This window comes from Apodemus sylvaticus, chromosome 2 (assembly GCF_947179515.1).
Source record: "Apodemus sylvaticus chromosome 2, mApoSyl1.1, whole genome shotgun sequence".
Taxonomy (NCBI): Eukaryota; Metazoa; Chordata; class Mammalia; order Rodentia; family Muridae; genus Apodemus; species Apodemus sylvaticus.
Window position 1 is genome coordinate 54,053,627 of NC_067473.1, and position 17,226 is coordinate 54,070,852.

Here is a 17,226-nt window from a genome sequence, read left to right on the forward strand (position 1 = left end):
CTCCCCCAAGTTGTGTGTTGGTCGTGGTGTTTATCACAACAAAAGAAAGAAAGTAGGACAGAAGGAGAGAGAGCTTTGACTCTGCTGAATGAAAGCAAGTCAGTCATTCCCTTACCTCAGTGGGAAACTTCAGAGCATAGTAGAGGCTATTTCAGTGGTTGAGGTGGTAAGGCCATGACCTGTGCAAAGTGCTCACGGAGCTGCCCTTGTCAGGATTCTCTTAACGTTAGCTACCCACAGTGCTGCGAGGATGAACTGTCCTGATGCATGTCAAGAGAAGGCCTGAGACAAGATGGTTTCCCAGGCCTAGGGCGATGGCGTCATCGTTCAGGACTGATGGAAGTGAGTTGGTGAAGAGAGAGTGTATAGTTGGGAGGGCATGGCCATCACACGGTGGAGACTGGAGATGGAAAGAAGCCACAGCACAGAGAAGGTGGGGGCTGAAGATTGGGCTCAGACAGAGGCCATTCGTAGTTATGCAGACTGTTTAGCAGTAAAATGGCATCACTAGCCGGGCAGTGGTGGCACACACCTTTACCAGCACTTGGGAGGCAGAGGCAGGATTTTTCTCAGTTCGAGGCCAGCCTAGTCTACAGAGTGAGTTCCAGGGTAGCCAGGGCTACACAGAGAAACAGTCTCAGGAAAAAAAAATGGCACCACTAGGCTGTGTGAGTGTGGATTGCTGAGGGAGGGCATGGGGCTGAGGGTGGGACTTTGATATCAGTTCACACTTGGAGTGCAGCAAGAGGTAAGTAGACATGGGATATACGCACAAGGGCGGGACGAGCCAGGAGCATAATGCATATCCCAGACACAAGTGGGAGACTACGGAAATGCTATAGTGTGAATATGGCATGTGTCCCCGAAGGGGTTGGGTCGTGTCTTAGAAGCTTGAAGTTCAGTGCAGCAATACCGAGGTGATGCAGTAGACATGGTAGCACCGCCCCAGACTCCCAGCACTCAGGAGGCTAAGGCAGGATCAAAAGTGAATGACTATACTTTTCTACATGTTAACGTTTTGAGAATTTCACAGAGGAGCACACTGTATTTACCTCATTTTCACCCCTTCCTCTCTTCCTCCAACAATTTCCCTTGGAGTAAGCATGCATAGTGAAACCCTCTCAAAAAACAGCAGGATCCAGTACTCAGGTGGCAGAAGCAAGAGAAACACCCCTGGGTTCAAGAACAACCTGGTTTACACAGCAAGTCTCACACCACCCAGGGCTAGATAATGAAATCTGGTGCAAAATAAATAAATAAATAAAAAACAAAACAACCAACTACAAAAACAGAGACTGGGAAGATGGCTCAGTAGGAAGGCACCTACCACAAAGTTGACAGCCTGAGTTGTACTCAAATGGTAGAAGGAAAGAACCAACTCCCATAAGCTGTCCTGTGAGCTCCACATTTGCAAATGCCCACACATACTTGCGAATAAATGCAAAATAAAAATAGGTGTGGCCCACTGGGTTGTTGGCTTTGAGCTAGGTCTTACAAGAGTGAGCTGTTGGGCTAGAAGTATCACTCAGAGAGGCCCCCAGCACTGAAGGAAGAAAAGTAAGTAGGAAACTGACCGGCTCTTGTTTAGGTGGACGCGGTGGCGCATACTTCAGTCTCAGCACTCGGGAGGCAAAGAGAAGACATAAAATGGAAAAATTGTTGTCAAGAGTGAGCCCGACCACGGAGTCTTTCCAGTTCCCTCTTTTACAACATTCTGATACCGCCTACCATTGTGACCTCACAAAAGGACAAACTGAAGGGGCCTTTGGGATCCTTTCATTCTCCAAAACTGTGTGCTAAATAAATCTTACCTTGGGTATCTTATTACAGCAACAGAGCGGCGGCTGTGTCTTCTAGCAAGAAGTCAGAGGTCAATGAACGTGAAGCAGTGGTGGATTTGGTAGGATGAAGGACACACACTTCCCAATGAATCATGAAGTGTTCCTTGTCTGCCTGTCATTACTGCTGTGACATATAATCATGAGCCTAAAAGATGTCACATGTGGGGACAGTAAATACTGTGCCTTCCTATACACAAGTGGTTGCTGCGGAGGTCTCGGGTGAGTAACAAGCAGCGCACTGCCACAGTTTGCCGGCCTTAACCTTCAACAGGGCCTCCGATCAACAGGATACTCAAGGTAGAACACAGAAGCAGAGGCCGAGGGGCGTGACAGAACCCAACCCCAGAGAAGAACGAGCGAGCGTGGCAAACGGCTGTGGTGCTAAGAAGGGGGCTAGGAAAGCTGACTGAGCCATAGATCCATAGACGCCAAACCAAAGCATCCACAACTCTTTGTAAAAAAGTCACTGGACGGTTTTGAAAATGAGTGACCCGCAGTTAGGTCTGTGCTTTAAAATACGAAGGAGGGGTCTAGGAGTCAGAGGGGCAGCAGGATGTCAGGACTGCAGCAGCCCAGGCAAAGGCCATACAAGTGGGAACATGACAGTGATCAGAGAGAAGAGGAACATCAGGCCAAAGGCAGGTTTGGCAGGGTGTGGTGCAAGGTACGTTGACGGTCTGGAGCTTACTGGGCATACTGCTATGGAGGCCTGAGAAAGTCGGGCGGCGTGGGGGTTGGGAAATTAGTGGTTTCTCTTCTTGTTCTCTCCTATTTCCATTTTGCATTGAGCTATTCAGCTAATAAAATGTAAAACATTTGTGTAAGTATTGCCTCCCTCAGAATAAAGACTACCACCATCTGTCTGAGTCATTGTTCCATTGCTCTGAAGAGACACCATGTCCAACTTATAGAACAAAGCATTTACTTGAGGGCTTGCTTTACAGATTCAGAGGGGGAGTCCATGATCATTAAGATACAGAGCATGACAGCAGGCAGGCAACCATGATGCCAGAGCAGGAGCTGAACTTACATCTTATCCCTATGTTTGAGGGAGAGGAGGGAGGGAGGGCTGGGACTTTTGAAACCACCAAAGCTCTCCTGCAGCGCTACGCCTCCTCCAACAAGGCCACGCCTCCTCCAACAAGGCCACGCCTCCTCCAACAAGACCACACCTCCTCATTCTTCCCAAACAGTTCTACCAACTGGGGACCAAACATTCACATATATATGTGCCTATGAGGACTGCTATCATTCAAAGCACCTCAATGTCACTCCCAACTTATATGTGGTCTTCTTAACCTTGTATGTAGTCAAGAACCCACTTCACCATGGTACCACCACCACAAACAAGTTGATCGAATAAAAAACAGGAACAAAATTTGAAATGATCCCAGTAGAAATTAACCTTAGAGAGCTGGAAAAAAATTGAAGTATGGTCAGGGAAAGGGGCCCACTCCCAATCCTTGGATTAAAAGTCAGTCCACACAGCCGGGCGGTGGTGGCGCACGCCTATAATCCCAGCACTCTGGGAGGCAGAGGCAGGCAGATTTCTGAGTTCAAGGCCAGCCTGGTCTACAGAGTGAGTTCCAGGACAGCCAGCGCTACACAGAGAAACCCTGTCTCGAAAAAACCAAATCCAAAAAACAAAACAAAAAAGTCAGTCCACAAAGGAGAAAACACAGTAGGATTTGCCATATCAAGGATATATAAATTCATGGTAAAATTGCCAGACAAAACAGTCTTGTCAGTGAAAACTCCAAAGAACATAAATACTTGCTTTTGAAAATCATTTCGCTAACCAGTCTGGAGAAAAGCTAGCAAAATCTACCACTGCCTATAAGGACTTCCAGGATTTTACCCCGCTTCGTTGTTTACCATCCTCCTGCCCCGGGTTTGTGATGTCCTGCCCATGATTTGGATAGGAGTTGACTGATCCTTGGCATCTAGATCTCAGCTTTGGCATCTCCTCAGAAAGCCTTCCCAGATCACTACTCTAAAAGGACGGTGCAAAGGCTGAAGGGGCGGCTTAATGCCGAGATGTCTGCTTAGCCTAGAAGAGGCCCTCAGCTTAAGCCTGGTGAGGCAAAATAACGCGACTGCCTAAAGCTCCTATCAGTTCAAAACTTACTAGATTTATTTGCTTTATTTTATGTGTGTTACCTACATGTATGTCTGGGAACCATGTGTGTGCTTGGTGGCCATAAAGGTCAGAAGAGGGCATCAGAGTCCCTGGAATTAGAGTTTACAGATAGCTGTAAACCATCATGTGGTTGTTGGGAATTGAACTCCAGTCCTTTGTAATGAAGGGACTAAGCTCAGAGCCAAGCTGACTCCATGACAGGCTCCAAACCGACAGTTAAAGACTAGGCCTAAGTTTCTGTTTCCCAGAAATGAGAACCAGGACCCCAGAACAAATGGTGAGCCAACCACAGCCACCAATCTTGGAACACTTTGTCATCAGGTCTGGCATCAAGTAAGAATAGGTAGCTAGAATGAGTAAGCCACCTGCCCCCACCGATTGTAGAATTAGACTCCTAGAGATAGAGCTAACCAGTCAAGGTAAAAGGCCACACACCCTCCCTGGAATTCCCCTGACAATAACAGCTGGGCCTGCAAACCCGCAAGGTGTCTCCACTCCAGAATGGGGAGACCCCTCCCTGCAGGATATTCATCTGGATAAATGCTCTATGCTTTGCATACTATTTGAGTCTGGGGTATCATTCTCTGGAAGTTCTTGGACCCTAACTGCAAAAGCAACAAGTGGCTTTAACCTCTGAGCTATGGCTCCACCCCCAAAGGTAGGTCGTTTGGGTTTTTTTTTTTTTGTCTGTTTTGCTTTTTTAACATTTATTATTTTATGCGTGTGAATGTTTTGTCTGCGTGTATATTAGTGCACAATATAGCTGGCTGCCTGGTGTCTGTGGAGGTCAGGCATTGGATTCTCTGGAATTGTAGGTGCTGGGAGCCCAACCTGGGTCCTCTGTAAAAAAGTAAGTTAGTCATTGAGACAACTCTCTGCACCTATCCCTTTTAATGGTGGCCAGTGCTCGCGATCTATACCCTTCCTCTTCGCTGTGTTCCCCTCTTCCTCCTCCAACCTTTAGTTCCAAGAACCTTGGCACATATTAGGCGCTGAATTCCCACGGCAAGCAGGAGTCAGGCACGTGACAGATATACAATATTCGCTTACTGAATAAAATGGAATGGCAAGTTCTAAAAAAACAATTGGAGTTATGCTCCAAACGCATTCCCTTTCTGGGAGAAAAGGATGAACTCACAAGGTTAGAAGCGAACTGTACTTCAGCCAATCCCACCCATAATGTAAGAACCCTGCCTACCTTCCTCTCCTGAAGCCTGTACTACACTCTCTTACCGACATTTCTTTATTCTCGCCTCGACTCTCAGAGACCTTATTCTTGTTCCTCAGAAGAAGTCAAAGAGTTTCCGATGATCAAGAGACTGATTTAGCCTGCATTCTCTAGCCTTTCCTTCCCAAAGACAAAACTGTGGATCTTGGAGGCCTGCCCCTCCCCTCATGCCCCGCCCAGTCGCATCACCTAGGACAGAACTTTGCTATTTTACTACAAGTTGGAGTTCGCAGTCTTTGTCACCTCCGCGTGAACCAAAGGGAAAAGGGACAGCAGAGTAGGCGGAGCAATCCGGAACACTCAAATTGAGCCCTCTTGGCGCTGGGATACCCGCCGGGCTCCGCCCACCGCTGCATGCCCCGCCCCGGTGCCCTAGCAACAAATAAACAGTGCGAGGTTCGGCCGCGTTTGTGCGCTCGACAGAGGGCTATCCGGGTGCCGCCCGGGGAGTGGGTGAGCGGAGCCTTGCTTACCAGCATCTGCGCCTCCGCACACCGCGAAGGCGCCTAATTGGAGGTGCGGCCACGGCCGGGGCAGGCGGCAATACGCCGGTGAGAGCGCTTGCGGAGGCTAGGGAAGCGTCAGGATCCGGGCCGAGGACTGGTGGGGAAGTAGAGGTGGGGTAGAGGGAAGGAATGTGGGGCCTGAATTTCGAGACTGGGGACTGGTGTCACAATCACCTTCTCATCTGAGAAAGAAATGACCATGGAAATGCCCATCTTAAAGTAGGAGGTTCGCAAGCGCTCGCCTTAACCCCGGTAAGCCTTTGAGACCTAGGTCTTCTGTCATCCCCACCGGTACAGTTCAACCCAGCGTGTCGTAGGAGGGGGCAGTCTGAGAAGGACTCATCTGATGGACAGCAGCAGCAGATTCAGGCTGTGCCCTTTCTGTGAGACTGGTTTTAGTCCCTGGGTTCCTTGGGGTAACTTTTCACTCCTAGAGGATGCTTTGGCGTTTGGAAAATAGAGGAAGATCAGCAACGAGGTTTGGAGCCCCCAAACTAAGTACATGCCCGTAAGGGACAGTCCGGGTTACCCTGAGTTGTGTGGTGGAATTCTTTACATGTAACAAAGAAAGTAAGGCTGGCCCTGGGGGGGGAGGGGTGACTGCATCTAACCCTCCTTCTGCCAGGATCTCTCCTGTTCTTCAGCCCACATCCTGCAACTGGTGACCTCCTTCCCAGCCTCATTTTTCTTTTCAAGTGGCTGTGGTTTTGTTGCCCCTTTCCGCAGTCCTCTGTTTTCTTCACTGCTGAACTTGCTGCTCAGAACCCATTAGGTGAAGAGGCCTCATCTTCTGGCACAATTATGGTATTGCCATCTCTGCTTAAGGAAAAGGATTCCCTAAACTAGACTGGCGTTGTTCTCCTTGTACCTACCCCGACTACTGATCTTTTAATCTCCTAGAGTAGAAATCCCTCCTGCTTCCTCCTGTTCCATACGAACCCAGAGCCCTTTGCACCACACTTGAGGTGTCCTGCCTGTCTTGCTTTTCCTTTAGCCTGCAGTTTGGAATGTGTCTAGTAAGTCTGTGGTGGTTCTGCTTTCTTCTGGAACTGAGTATAGTATTAAGTAAAAGTGCCGTCTCCTGACTTACATTTCTAGGCTTCTATACTCCTGCTGTTCTTTTTCCAAGCCCAGGAAAATGAGGAATAACGCACAAAGCGCTTGAAACTGATGGCCTCTCCCTACTCTTTGTATAAATGTCCAGATCGTTAGTTTACAGAGGCTGAAGGCTAAAGCTGCTTTCCAGACTTGATCCCCGCCTCCCTGTCCATCCCACCCTGCCTTGCCCTGCCCTGCCATTTGCTTGTGGACAGCCACTCAGACCTTTATCTTTGGTCCCTTTATCTTTGCATAGCCTCTCCAACCTCAAAGCTCCTCTTCAGGACTATTCCTTAGTATCCCTGCCTGCCCTACCACATGGTGCCAGATGCTCCTAGCCCCGTCTCCCCCCACGCACACATGGTTGTTCCATCAATGTGTTTGTGATAAAAGGCTGGAGTTTTTTCCATCCCCTCACTGGACTGTGAGCCTCCTGAGGACAGCAACCCAGATCTACTTCCTAGATCTATCTGTATGTGGTACAGAGACAGGAGCAGAGCAGGTATTTGGTAATACTTGTTAAGTGAATGAAAGAAGCATTTTGAAATTGAGGCCATCGGAGAGATGAGTTTGCCTTCTGCAGCCTGCACCTGCTTTGCGTCTGTATTAATTGCTTCTTAGGCAGCTGTTACCAAACACCTGAAGCAACAGTTTAAGAAAAGGCGGGCTTATTCCCGTTCACACTCAAGTCTCAGTCCCTCGTGGTGGAGAAGGCAGAGCTTTTGGGAGAGGCGAGCCCAACAGTTCACACCATGGCAGGTCAGAGAGCAGAGAGGGCAGGGCCAGGTGAGACCCACCCCCAAAGACATGCTTCTGCGACCAAGCTTCATCCCTAAAGTCTCCTCAAGGGCCTCTTGGGAATAAACAGTGTGAACCTGTTAGGGACATTTCAGACTCAAACCAACTCGCCATCTGATTGTAATTCATTATTCGTTCAGCAAATGCTATTCATCCATGCGGTGTGCAAAATAATGGTTTTTAGGCTAAGGAATTCAGTGGTTAAACTCACAAACCCTCTGGATTGCTATCAGTTCCTATTAATCACTATTGAGTAGTTGGAATGATTTTCCCCCAATAGACACAGACATTTGAACCCTTGGTCGGAGATGGAGTGCTGTGTAGGGAGGTGCAGCTTCAGAGGAAGTCAGTGGCTGTTGGTGAGGAGTGCTCTGAGATATCATTGCCCCCTCTCCCACCTCTCTCTCTCTCTCTCTCTCTCTCTCTCTCTCTCTCTCTTCCTGCCCTGGCCACACCTCCTCAGTACAAAGTCTCCCTCTGTAAGGCAAAAGTAATCTAGCTGCTCTGTAGTATTTTATCACAGCAAAAGAAAAGTAACCAATATAGTAATTTAAAAAAAAAATACTGGGCTGGAGAAATAACTCAGCGGTTAAGAGCACTGACTACTCTTCCAAAGGTCCTGAGTTCAAATCCCAGCAACCACATGGTGGCTCACAACCATCTGTAACAAGATCTGACTTCCTCTTCTGGAGTGTCTGAAGACAGCTACAGTGTACTTACATATAATAAAGAAATAAATCAGCCAGGCAGTGGTGGCACACACCTGTAATCCCAGCACTCTGGGAGGCAGGGGCAGGCAGATTTCTGAGTTTGAGGCCAGCCTAGTCTACAGAGTGAGTTCCAGGACAGCCAGGGCTATACAGAGAAACGCTGTCTCAAAAAAACCAAAATAAATAAATAAATAAATAAATAAATCTTTAAAAAGAAAAAAGCCTAAGGTGAGAAGCTAGAAAACAATACTTCAGAGGCAAAGGGCTTATGGGTAGTTTACAGAGAGGTTGACTTTGTGAGTACTTGGAGCCAACACCAGCAGACAGTGCGGACACACTCAGCTTTTGTTCACCTGTTTGCTGATGTATATGGTTGGGTATAAATGGCTATATGATGACTCTATGTATAGGGACAAAATTAAACACTGTGTTAGGACGGTGTTTCTTATTTACTGCTAGTAGGAATTGAATCCAGGCTGCTGTACATGCTAGGCAAAGGCTTTACTACTGACCCACGTATCTGGGGCCCCCCCGGGGCCTAGGGAGGTCTTTGTAAAGAAGTGATATTTGAATAGGGTCAGAAGAAAGAGATAAAACATTATTCCCCTTTGGTTATGTGAAGGCCTATAGGGAAAGAAGAGACTCAGACACAGGAGGGACTTGGCAAGTTTGGAGTATAAAGAGACCAGCAGAGATGTAGCCAAGTCGTCTTTCTTAGGGCTTGTGTAAGGTTTTAAATTGTGTTCTGAGACCAAGGACGGAGCCCCAGAGTTGCACTGAGCTAACCAGAGGACTGGGTGGTTGCAGCTGAGATGGCTTGATAGATGAATGCGTCCTCCATATAGGGTATATCATTCTTAGCTTGGGGGGCAGCCCTTATTATTCGTGTATGTATTTTTTTTTTTAATTTCTGACATAGTCTCTCACTATGCAGCCCTAGCTTGGAACTCATTACATAGATCAGGCTGGCCTTGAACTCACAGAGATCTACCTGCCTCTGCCTCCTGAGTGCTGGGAGTACAGGCACGCCCCTCCCCCACACCCCGGATGATTTTCATCACTCATTTAATTACTCTGAAATTTGCTAAGCAGCTGCTCCTTCCTCATGGTTCAGTCACGCTCCGTTTTGTGGTCGCACTACAACATGTTCGTCTGTTCGCTTACTTGCTGATGAGCATTTGTGAGAGTGTTTCTGCCTTGAACGATGACATATTAAGCTGCTTTGAGAAGTTAAGTAGAAGATGCTTTCATTGCTTCGGGGAAATACGTTGAGTGGAATGGCTAGGTCAAATGCGAGGAGCGTGTCCAACTTAAAAAGAAGCTGCCAGGCTAGCTTCCAACGCGGCTGTTGGCTTCAGCCTCCACCAGCGGTGAATGAGAGTTCAGGTCCCCTGCCTGCTCACCATTACTTGGTATGCTCGGCCGGCCGTATAGACTCCATGTGTGTTGCATATCTTGTAGGTTTTATATATGTCTAATGTCTAACAATGCTGAGTGTCTGTTCACGTGCTCATTTCCCATGTCTCCTTCTCAGGAAAGTATTCATTTGAATATTTTGCCGATTTTTATTGGGCGGGTCTCTTAACTATTGTGTTTCGGGCACTCTTTATTGAGCCTTTACCGTATGCTCTAGAAGTATTTTCTCCCATTCTTTGGCTTAGCATTCATTCTCTTAATACCTATTAGTAAGCAGACATTTTACATTTTGACTTCGAGCTCAGCAATTTGTTCCTCATGATATGTACTTTTCTATTGCTATGATTGACTACCATGGCAAACCTTAGAGGAGAGTGGGTTTATTTTGGCTTCTAGTTCCAAAGAAGATGCAGTCGTCATGCTGATGAAGGTATGACTAGCAGAGAGTGAACTCAACCCAGAGTCAGAGTCAGAGTCAGGAAGAAGAGAACAAGTGGGACCCTACTGTAAAACCTCGAAGTGCACCGCCCCGCCCCGCCCCGCCCCGCAGTGACTTGCTTGCTCCAGAAAGGCTCCCCTACACCGCCTTCAGGAGGAAGGCATCTGTCCCAAACAGCCCCACCAACAGCTGGGAGCCAAGTGATGAAACACACAGATCTACAGGGACATTTCATAGTCAAACCACAGCACAGGAGCTGTGGTTCTGATGTTATATCCAAGAAGAAATCTTCACCAAACTGAAGGCCAGAGGTCTCTAAAGGTTTTGAAATTTGGGGTTTTATATTTAGGTCTGTGATCAATGTTAAGGGTTTTGGTTGGTTGGTTAGTTGGTTGGTATGGTTCACATATTAATTGGTATTCCTTGTTTTTTATTTTGTTAATAGACTTTCATTATTCCAGCACCTTGTTCTGTAGCAGTTTCCAACCTTTCTAATGCTGTGACCCTTTAATACAGTTCCTCATGTTGTGGTGACCCCCAACTATAAAATTATTTCCATTGGTACTTCATAACTGTAATTTTGTTGCTGCTATGAATTGTAATGTAGACATCTGTTTTCCTAGTCTTAGGAGACCCCCAAAGGGGCCACAATCCACAGGGCGTGACTGGTTGCTGTAGAGAAACAGACAATCCTGACTTCAGGTTTTCCCTAAAAATCAGTTTCCTCATACATGTGTGCATCTATTTCTGGGCTCTCTCTTTTTTAAAAAAAAATTATTATTTTATCTTTGTAAATGAGGCTTTATCTGCATGTACACCTGCGTGCCAGAAGAGAGGGCATCAGATCCCATTACAGATGGTTGTGAGCCAGCCGGGCGGTGGTGGCAAACGCCTGTAATCCCAGCACTTGGGAAGCAGAGGCAGGCGGATTTTTGAGTTTGAGGCCAGCCTGTTCTACAGAGTGAGTTCCAGGACAGCCGGAGCTACACAGAGAAACCCTATCTTTAAAAAAAAACAAAAAACAAAACAACAAAAAAAAAAAACCAGATGGTTGTGAGTCACCATGTAGTTGCTGGGAATTGAACTCAGGACCTCTAGAAGAGCACTCAGTGCTCTTAACCACTGAGCCATCACTCCAGCCCCTATTTCTGGACTGTTTGTTCTGTTCCATTGATCTGTTTATTCATCCTGACCCCACTAGCACACTGTGTGATACTGTACCTTTGAAGTTTGCTGATGTTAACTTCCAACTCTGCCCTTTTGCAAAGTCCTTTACATTTCTAGATGAATTTGGGAGTATCTACAAGAAGATAAGAACTTTGAATAAATTCTTAAAGCCTTTATCTTATGTCCTTTGCAATTCCATCTGAACTTTGGGATCAGTTTGTCAATCTCTAAGAATGTCAAATTTAGCTGAACTTTGTTGGTACACTTTTAATCCCAGAACTCAGGAAGCAGAGATAGGTGGATCTCTGTGAATTTGAGGCCAGCCTGGTTTATATGGTGAGATTCCATCTTTAAAAGAAAAAAAGAACACACACTAAACTAAAAGTGTTTAACTGAGGACTGGAAAGATGGCTCAGTAGTTAAGAACACCATACTATTCTTCCAGAGGTCCTGAGTTCAATTCCCAGAAACCACATGGTGGCTGACAACCATCTGTAATAGGATCTGATGCATTCTTCTGGTGTGTCTGAAAACAGCTACAGTGTACTCAAGTACACAAAAATAAAATAAATAAGTCTAAAACATATTTTAAAAATGTTTAACTATAAAAAAGTTAAACTGTTCTCAACCCATTTTAAAGATTAAGACCCACATGCATGCATACATATACACACACATTTTGTTCCAGTTTTCCAGGTGAGCAATTGATCGTTAACATTCAAGAAAATATAAAATTATGAAAGAGAGCAAACATTCAAAATCTTAAAGAACTTATTCCAAGGAGGTTTTCCCAGCAGAAGGCAGACTTCTGGACTTCATAATATTTGTTTCCATTTGTATTGTCTTTTTTTATATAAGATTTTGTGTGTGTGTGTCTCTGTGTGTATATATGCACATGCGCACAGATGTTTGCAGGTGTGCTCAGACTCCAGAAGGCTTGTCTGATCCCTTGGAGTTAGAAGCAGTTGTGAACTTCAACCCCATGTGGAGGCTGGGCACTGAGCGTGGTCCTCAGGGCACGTGCTCTTAGCCACTGAGCCATCTCTGCAGCCCCATCTCTCCAGTCCCACCACCTGTGTTTATTCTCTACATTATTTCTCATATTCACCCCTGGATATAGCGTCTGGAATATACTCCATTTCACCTGAGGGAAAAATATTTTTCTATTTTGAACACCTTAACTGTTTTGTTTATTTAGCTTGGGACATTTTGAGTGAAAAGTTAAGAAGAAGAAGATATGTTTTATGTAAATATTTAGCCTTGGCAATGCCTCGATAATATGTACACCCCTCTTCCCTAGCTAGAGGAGACGTGTTAGAGATGCTCTCCCGTCAATCATTTTCTGTATGGCGAGGTGGTCACAGAACATAGAGAAGTGGATACTTGTTAAAACAACAACTTTGCAACAGTTTACTGCTGAAGCAGGAAAGTTCCCACTCACATTTCCTGGAGGTTTCTGAACTTTTCAGCTAGTCACAAAACTAGCGCAGGCTCTGAGCCTGCTGGATGTCCCCGCTGAGCCCCTGCTATATCACTTGGAAGACAGGACTGATGCCTGCCTACCTTGAAGCCCAGGTTTGTGGTGATACGGTGACAAGCATCACTTCCCCTCTCTCTCTCTCTCTCTCTCTCTCTCTCTCTCCCTCTCCCTCCCTCCCTCCCTCCCTCCCTCCCTCCCTCCCTCCCCCCCCCCTCTCTCATCTTGAATCTCTCACTTGGATCTCTAAACTGCTTTTGTAGAGAGTGCTTGCGTAACAAAGACCAAGATATGCATTTGTCTCCCGGCTGCATAATTTGTTTTAAATTTAACTTTAGTATGCAGCCCTCCAGAGAAATAACCAACAGTAATTTGGTAAATTAGATTCCCATAGGTCCGCTCCTCGGGTTCAGAAAGCGGCAAAAGCGTACCAGGTCTGAGGTTGCTGTTCTCCCGCAGGGGGTGGGGAGAGCAGCAGAACGGGAAGCGGCTCTGGTCTTTGATTCTTGTCTCTACAGTCTTAGTGTGCATCTCTGAGACTTGTGCACACCCACTGCCTTGTCTTTTGCAGCTTATGCAAATCAGGATTGCAACAAAGCGCTGTGTAAGAAAGGGCGTGGGGTGGGCCTCTTTAAACAAGGGCCGCTTAGCAATTGCCTATCAGATGACAGCATCTGGTGATCCAGGCAAACATTTTTTAATGCTATGTAATATTTGTATGTATTTATGGGATACAATACAACAATGTAATATGTATAGACATCAAATGGGTCTAGCCTTTTCTTTCCTACAACAGGAACCAACTCTGTGTGTTGGGAACCTTCAGACTCAGTTATTTTGAACTTGTAAACCTATTTGTTGTGGTAGTTTGTGCCCCACCCCCACCCCACCCCTTCCCTTCTAGGCTTTTATTTCCCTTTAAAGTCACTAAGGAAATGTGGAAAACTACAGGCCTTTGGTAGTACGTGCCTGTACGTGCCTTTGATCCCAGCACTTGGGAGACAGAGTCAGACAGATCTGTGTGAGTTCAAGGCCAGCTGGGCAGGTCATAAAAAAAAAAAGACACGTCGAGGTGATAGAAAGTAATTTTCTCCCCATGTTTGTACTTGTCTTTGAAAGTCAGGTAAAGGGAAGAAAGGAAAAGGCCGGCCCAAGACCTCCGGGAAGAAGCAGAAGCAGAAGAAGCCGGAAGCAGACATCCTCAGCCCCGCCGCCATGTTGAATCTCTACTACATCGCTCACAATGTTGCCGACTGCCTGTACCTGCGAGGCTTCCCCTGGCCAGGCGCTCCCAAAGGGAAAAAGGGAAAAAAATAAGATTTAGGTGATAGAATCCAAAGAATGTCTTGGTCTCAAAGAACAGAAAGTAGGAGAATGCATTTAGGATAACTCAAGGACTTTGAGCAAACAGGCTCTAAAAGACAAGCAGAAACCTGTAGCCACTGTACTTTTCTGTGATAAATAATGGCAAACTCATTTTTATTTCCACAGCTAGGCTAGGCACTAGGTAAGCCACTTTGGTTTTTCAGAAGTAATCAGAAAAACCAAACCCAAGTAGTTCATAAAGGCTACCCTGGCATTGGTAGTAATTTTTTTTTTAATATTATAATCAATTCTAGACTGAATTAAACCTTGTTCTCAGAAGGCAGCTCCAGTTTGCGTGAGTCCTTTTTTTTGGTGAGGGGTTGTCTCAGAGAGGACCAGGCAGAAAGCTCAGGCCTAACTTGTAAACACATTTTCTGCTGTGGTTTGGTTTGGGGTTTTCTTTGTTTTCTTTTTCAATGCTGAAGATGAGCCTAGGGCCTCTGCTCGGGAAGAGCTTGACCATTAAATTACCCCTAACCACCCCCTCCCTTTTTTTTTTAACAAAATGGAAAATAAATAACTTGTTTTTATAATTTCCTGCTTAGCAGTCTTTCTCTAATTTGAGTTATCCACAGACTCCAGAGGAGACTAAAATCACTATGCGCACTCTCACCTGGCCAGGTGTGCAAGCACGTGATGAAGAGGAACTGGACCCCAGAAAATGGTTCTGGATGTAGTGCTTGTCGTGGAAACACAAGTACCTGAGTTTGATCCCCTGCATCCCTACAAGATCCAGGCACTGTGGTACATGCTCGTAATCCTAGCCCTGAGACAGGAGGATCACTGGGCTTGTGCGTCAATCACTAGCTGATAGTAACTTCCAAGTTCAGTGAGACCCTGGAGGAAGCAATTGGGGAAGAGATCAGTGTTAACCAGTGGCCTCTCTACACATGTGTTTGTGCGCCTGCACACACACGTACACACACACACACACACATCTGTGTGGTGGATGAAAGAAGGGGAGAGAATCAAGGAAGTTAGCGTTCAGGTGTGACAGAGGGAGAGACCGAGGAAAGCAGTTTAAAAGAGGAGGGAGGACTCCTTGTCACTTAGTTTGAGAGGCTGCCCCCTGTCCCCCTCCCCATTTGGGGAATGAGACACAGCAGAATACTGTGTCAATGAGGACATGGGGCAGAAGATGCCCCATAGAGTGGTCAGGGAGGAAAAGAGAGGCCTCGAGGGGCCACAGACAAGACACTTGTCTTCCTTCATTCCTCCCTGAAGTGGGGCTCTGACTGTGAGCCTTAGCTAGCCTGGAGCCCACAGTGTAGACCAGACAAGCCTAGAACTCAGAGCTCCATCTACCTGTCTCCCAAGTGTATGCATGCCACTAAGGCACACTATTCAAATAAACGTGCCTTGGGTGACCATCTTCCCCCAGTAGACCCTGCTGCCTACAGTGTCCATTAACCTCCCAGTTCAGCTGAGTTCATTAGTATGGATTAATCTGCTGATACGATTATGGGCCTAATGCCCCAGTCATCTCTGAATAGTGCTCTGCCACAGCTAAACCTTCAATACATGAGTCGTTGTGGAACATTCCAGGCTTAACCATAATACCCTGTCCTTAGTCCCCAAAGACACATGCTCATTACACAATGTAAAAGACATTCAAGAGTCCCCAAATTCTCAAAGGTTCCAGGACTGCACAGAGGTCTAAATCCAAAGTCTCCCAAGACTCCAGCCCTTAGCTCTGAGCCCCTGTAAAAATTGAGAAACACGTTACAGATTTCCAAAGACCTTGACATGCCAACCGTGACACTTGGAAAGGGGCAGTTTCGTGTATAGATGATATCCCTGATTGTAGCACTCCTTACCTGCCTCCTGCTCTGCCTTCCAGGCCCTCACTGCTTCCCCCAGCCTGCCACCCTGAGACCTGCAGTGTTTGCTTCATTCACAGCCCGGTGCTCAGAGCCAATTCACTCAAGGCAAGCGTAAGCGCCATGCTAGAACAGATACGCTCCATTCTGGGTCACTTGAGTTGGACTACATAGTGCCTTGTGGGGTTTGTGAAGTTTGCCAAAAGCAACTGCAGCCCAGGACAAATGTCAGAAGAAATGATAAGAGGCCCTGTTGTGCAAAAGTTGAGCTCTCATAACACATGAGAGTTGGTAATGAATGCAGTCCACCCCACCCCCACTCCCCCACCCCCCGCCACACACACACACACACACACACACACACACACACACACACACACGTGCCTTCGGTGCAGACACAGCAGAAACCTGAAGCCAGCTGCCAAAGGGAGTGTACTTCTGTGGAGAGATGGAAGGGGTGAATATCTTTTCTCTGGGCTTTAGAAACTAAGAATAACTTCCTGAGGTTGGAGACTGCTGCGTTTGCTCTAGTGCCTCTTATTCACCTGGAGACTTCGTCATGGCACAGACTGCTGGGTCCTTAACCCATGCGTCTTGCAAGGTCTCCCAGGCTAATACTGGTGCCAAAAGGCTTGTAGAATTTTTGAACTTGTGGGATGTTTAATGTCCTTCTGTGCTCCCTTGGGTACCAGAGTTTATATTAGAACAGTTATGTGTTCTAGAACATTGGTTGGTGCTTGCAGAACTCCCACCCAATGCTATCTGTTTACAGCATGGACAGCATCGTTTAGGGGACAGAGACATGGTCAGCTGACTGACAGAGAAGACCACCTGGAGGTGACAAGGGACAGAAGCATGGCTGCAGTAGACTTCTGGGAAGGGAGAAGGATGTGGGAATAACGTGTGGATGGGGGCATTTTACAGTAGAAGGCACCCCCAAACTGATGGTCATTAATGAACAAGAGCGACAATGACATATTCTCCAGAATATGGAGAGACCGCCATTCTCAGATGTCACAGAGAGGGTATAAGTGGCCCAGCTGACAGGGTGTCTTAGTCAGGGTTTCTATTCCTGCACAAAGCATCATGACCAAGAAGCAAGTTGGGGGGGGAAAGGGTTTATTCAGCTCACATTTCCACATTGCTGTTCATCACTAAAGGAAATCAGGACTGGAACTCACAGAGGCCAGGAACTTGGAGGCAGGAGCTGATGCAGATGCC

At 46.6% G+C, this 17,226-nt stretch overlaps 1 protein-coding gene across 1 annotated transcript; it reads left to right on the forward strand.

Annotated features, from left to right (window-relative positions):
* The first annotated feature begins 314 nt into the window (after nt 1-314).
* On the forward strand, nt 315-14,684 carry Smkr1 (small lysine rich protein 1). The gene is made up of 3 exons (XM_052172834.1): nt 315-342; nt 5,600-5,760; nt 13,940-14,684. The coding sequence occupies exons 1-3, from the start codon at nt 315-317 to the stop codon at nt 14,135-14,137; spliced, it is 387 nt and encodes a 128-aa protein (XP_052028794.1). The 3' UTR covers nt 14,138-14,684.
* The last annotated feature ends 2,542 nt before the right edge of the window (nt 14,685-17,226 follow it).

Bases quoted from the DNA above. Each gene is read 5' to 3' on its own strand.
- Smkr1 (XM_052172834.1), top strand. From the start codon at position 315: ATGGCGTCATCGTTCAGGACTGATGGAA. The intron at 343-5,599 runs GTGAGTTGGTGA...ACAAATAAACAG, and splicing joins ATCGTTCAGGACTGATGGAA to TGCGAGGTTCGGCCGCGTTT. The intron at 5,761-13,939 runs GTGAGAGCGCTT...TGTCTTTGAAAG, and splicing joins GGGCAGGCGGCAATACGCCG to TCAGGTAAAGGGAAGAAAGG.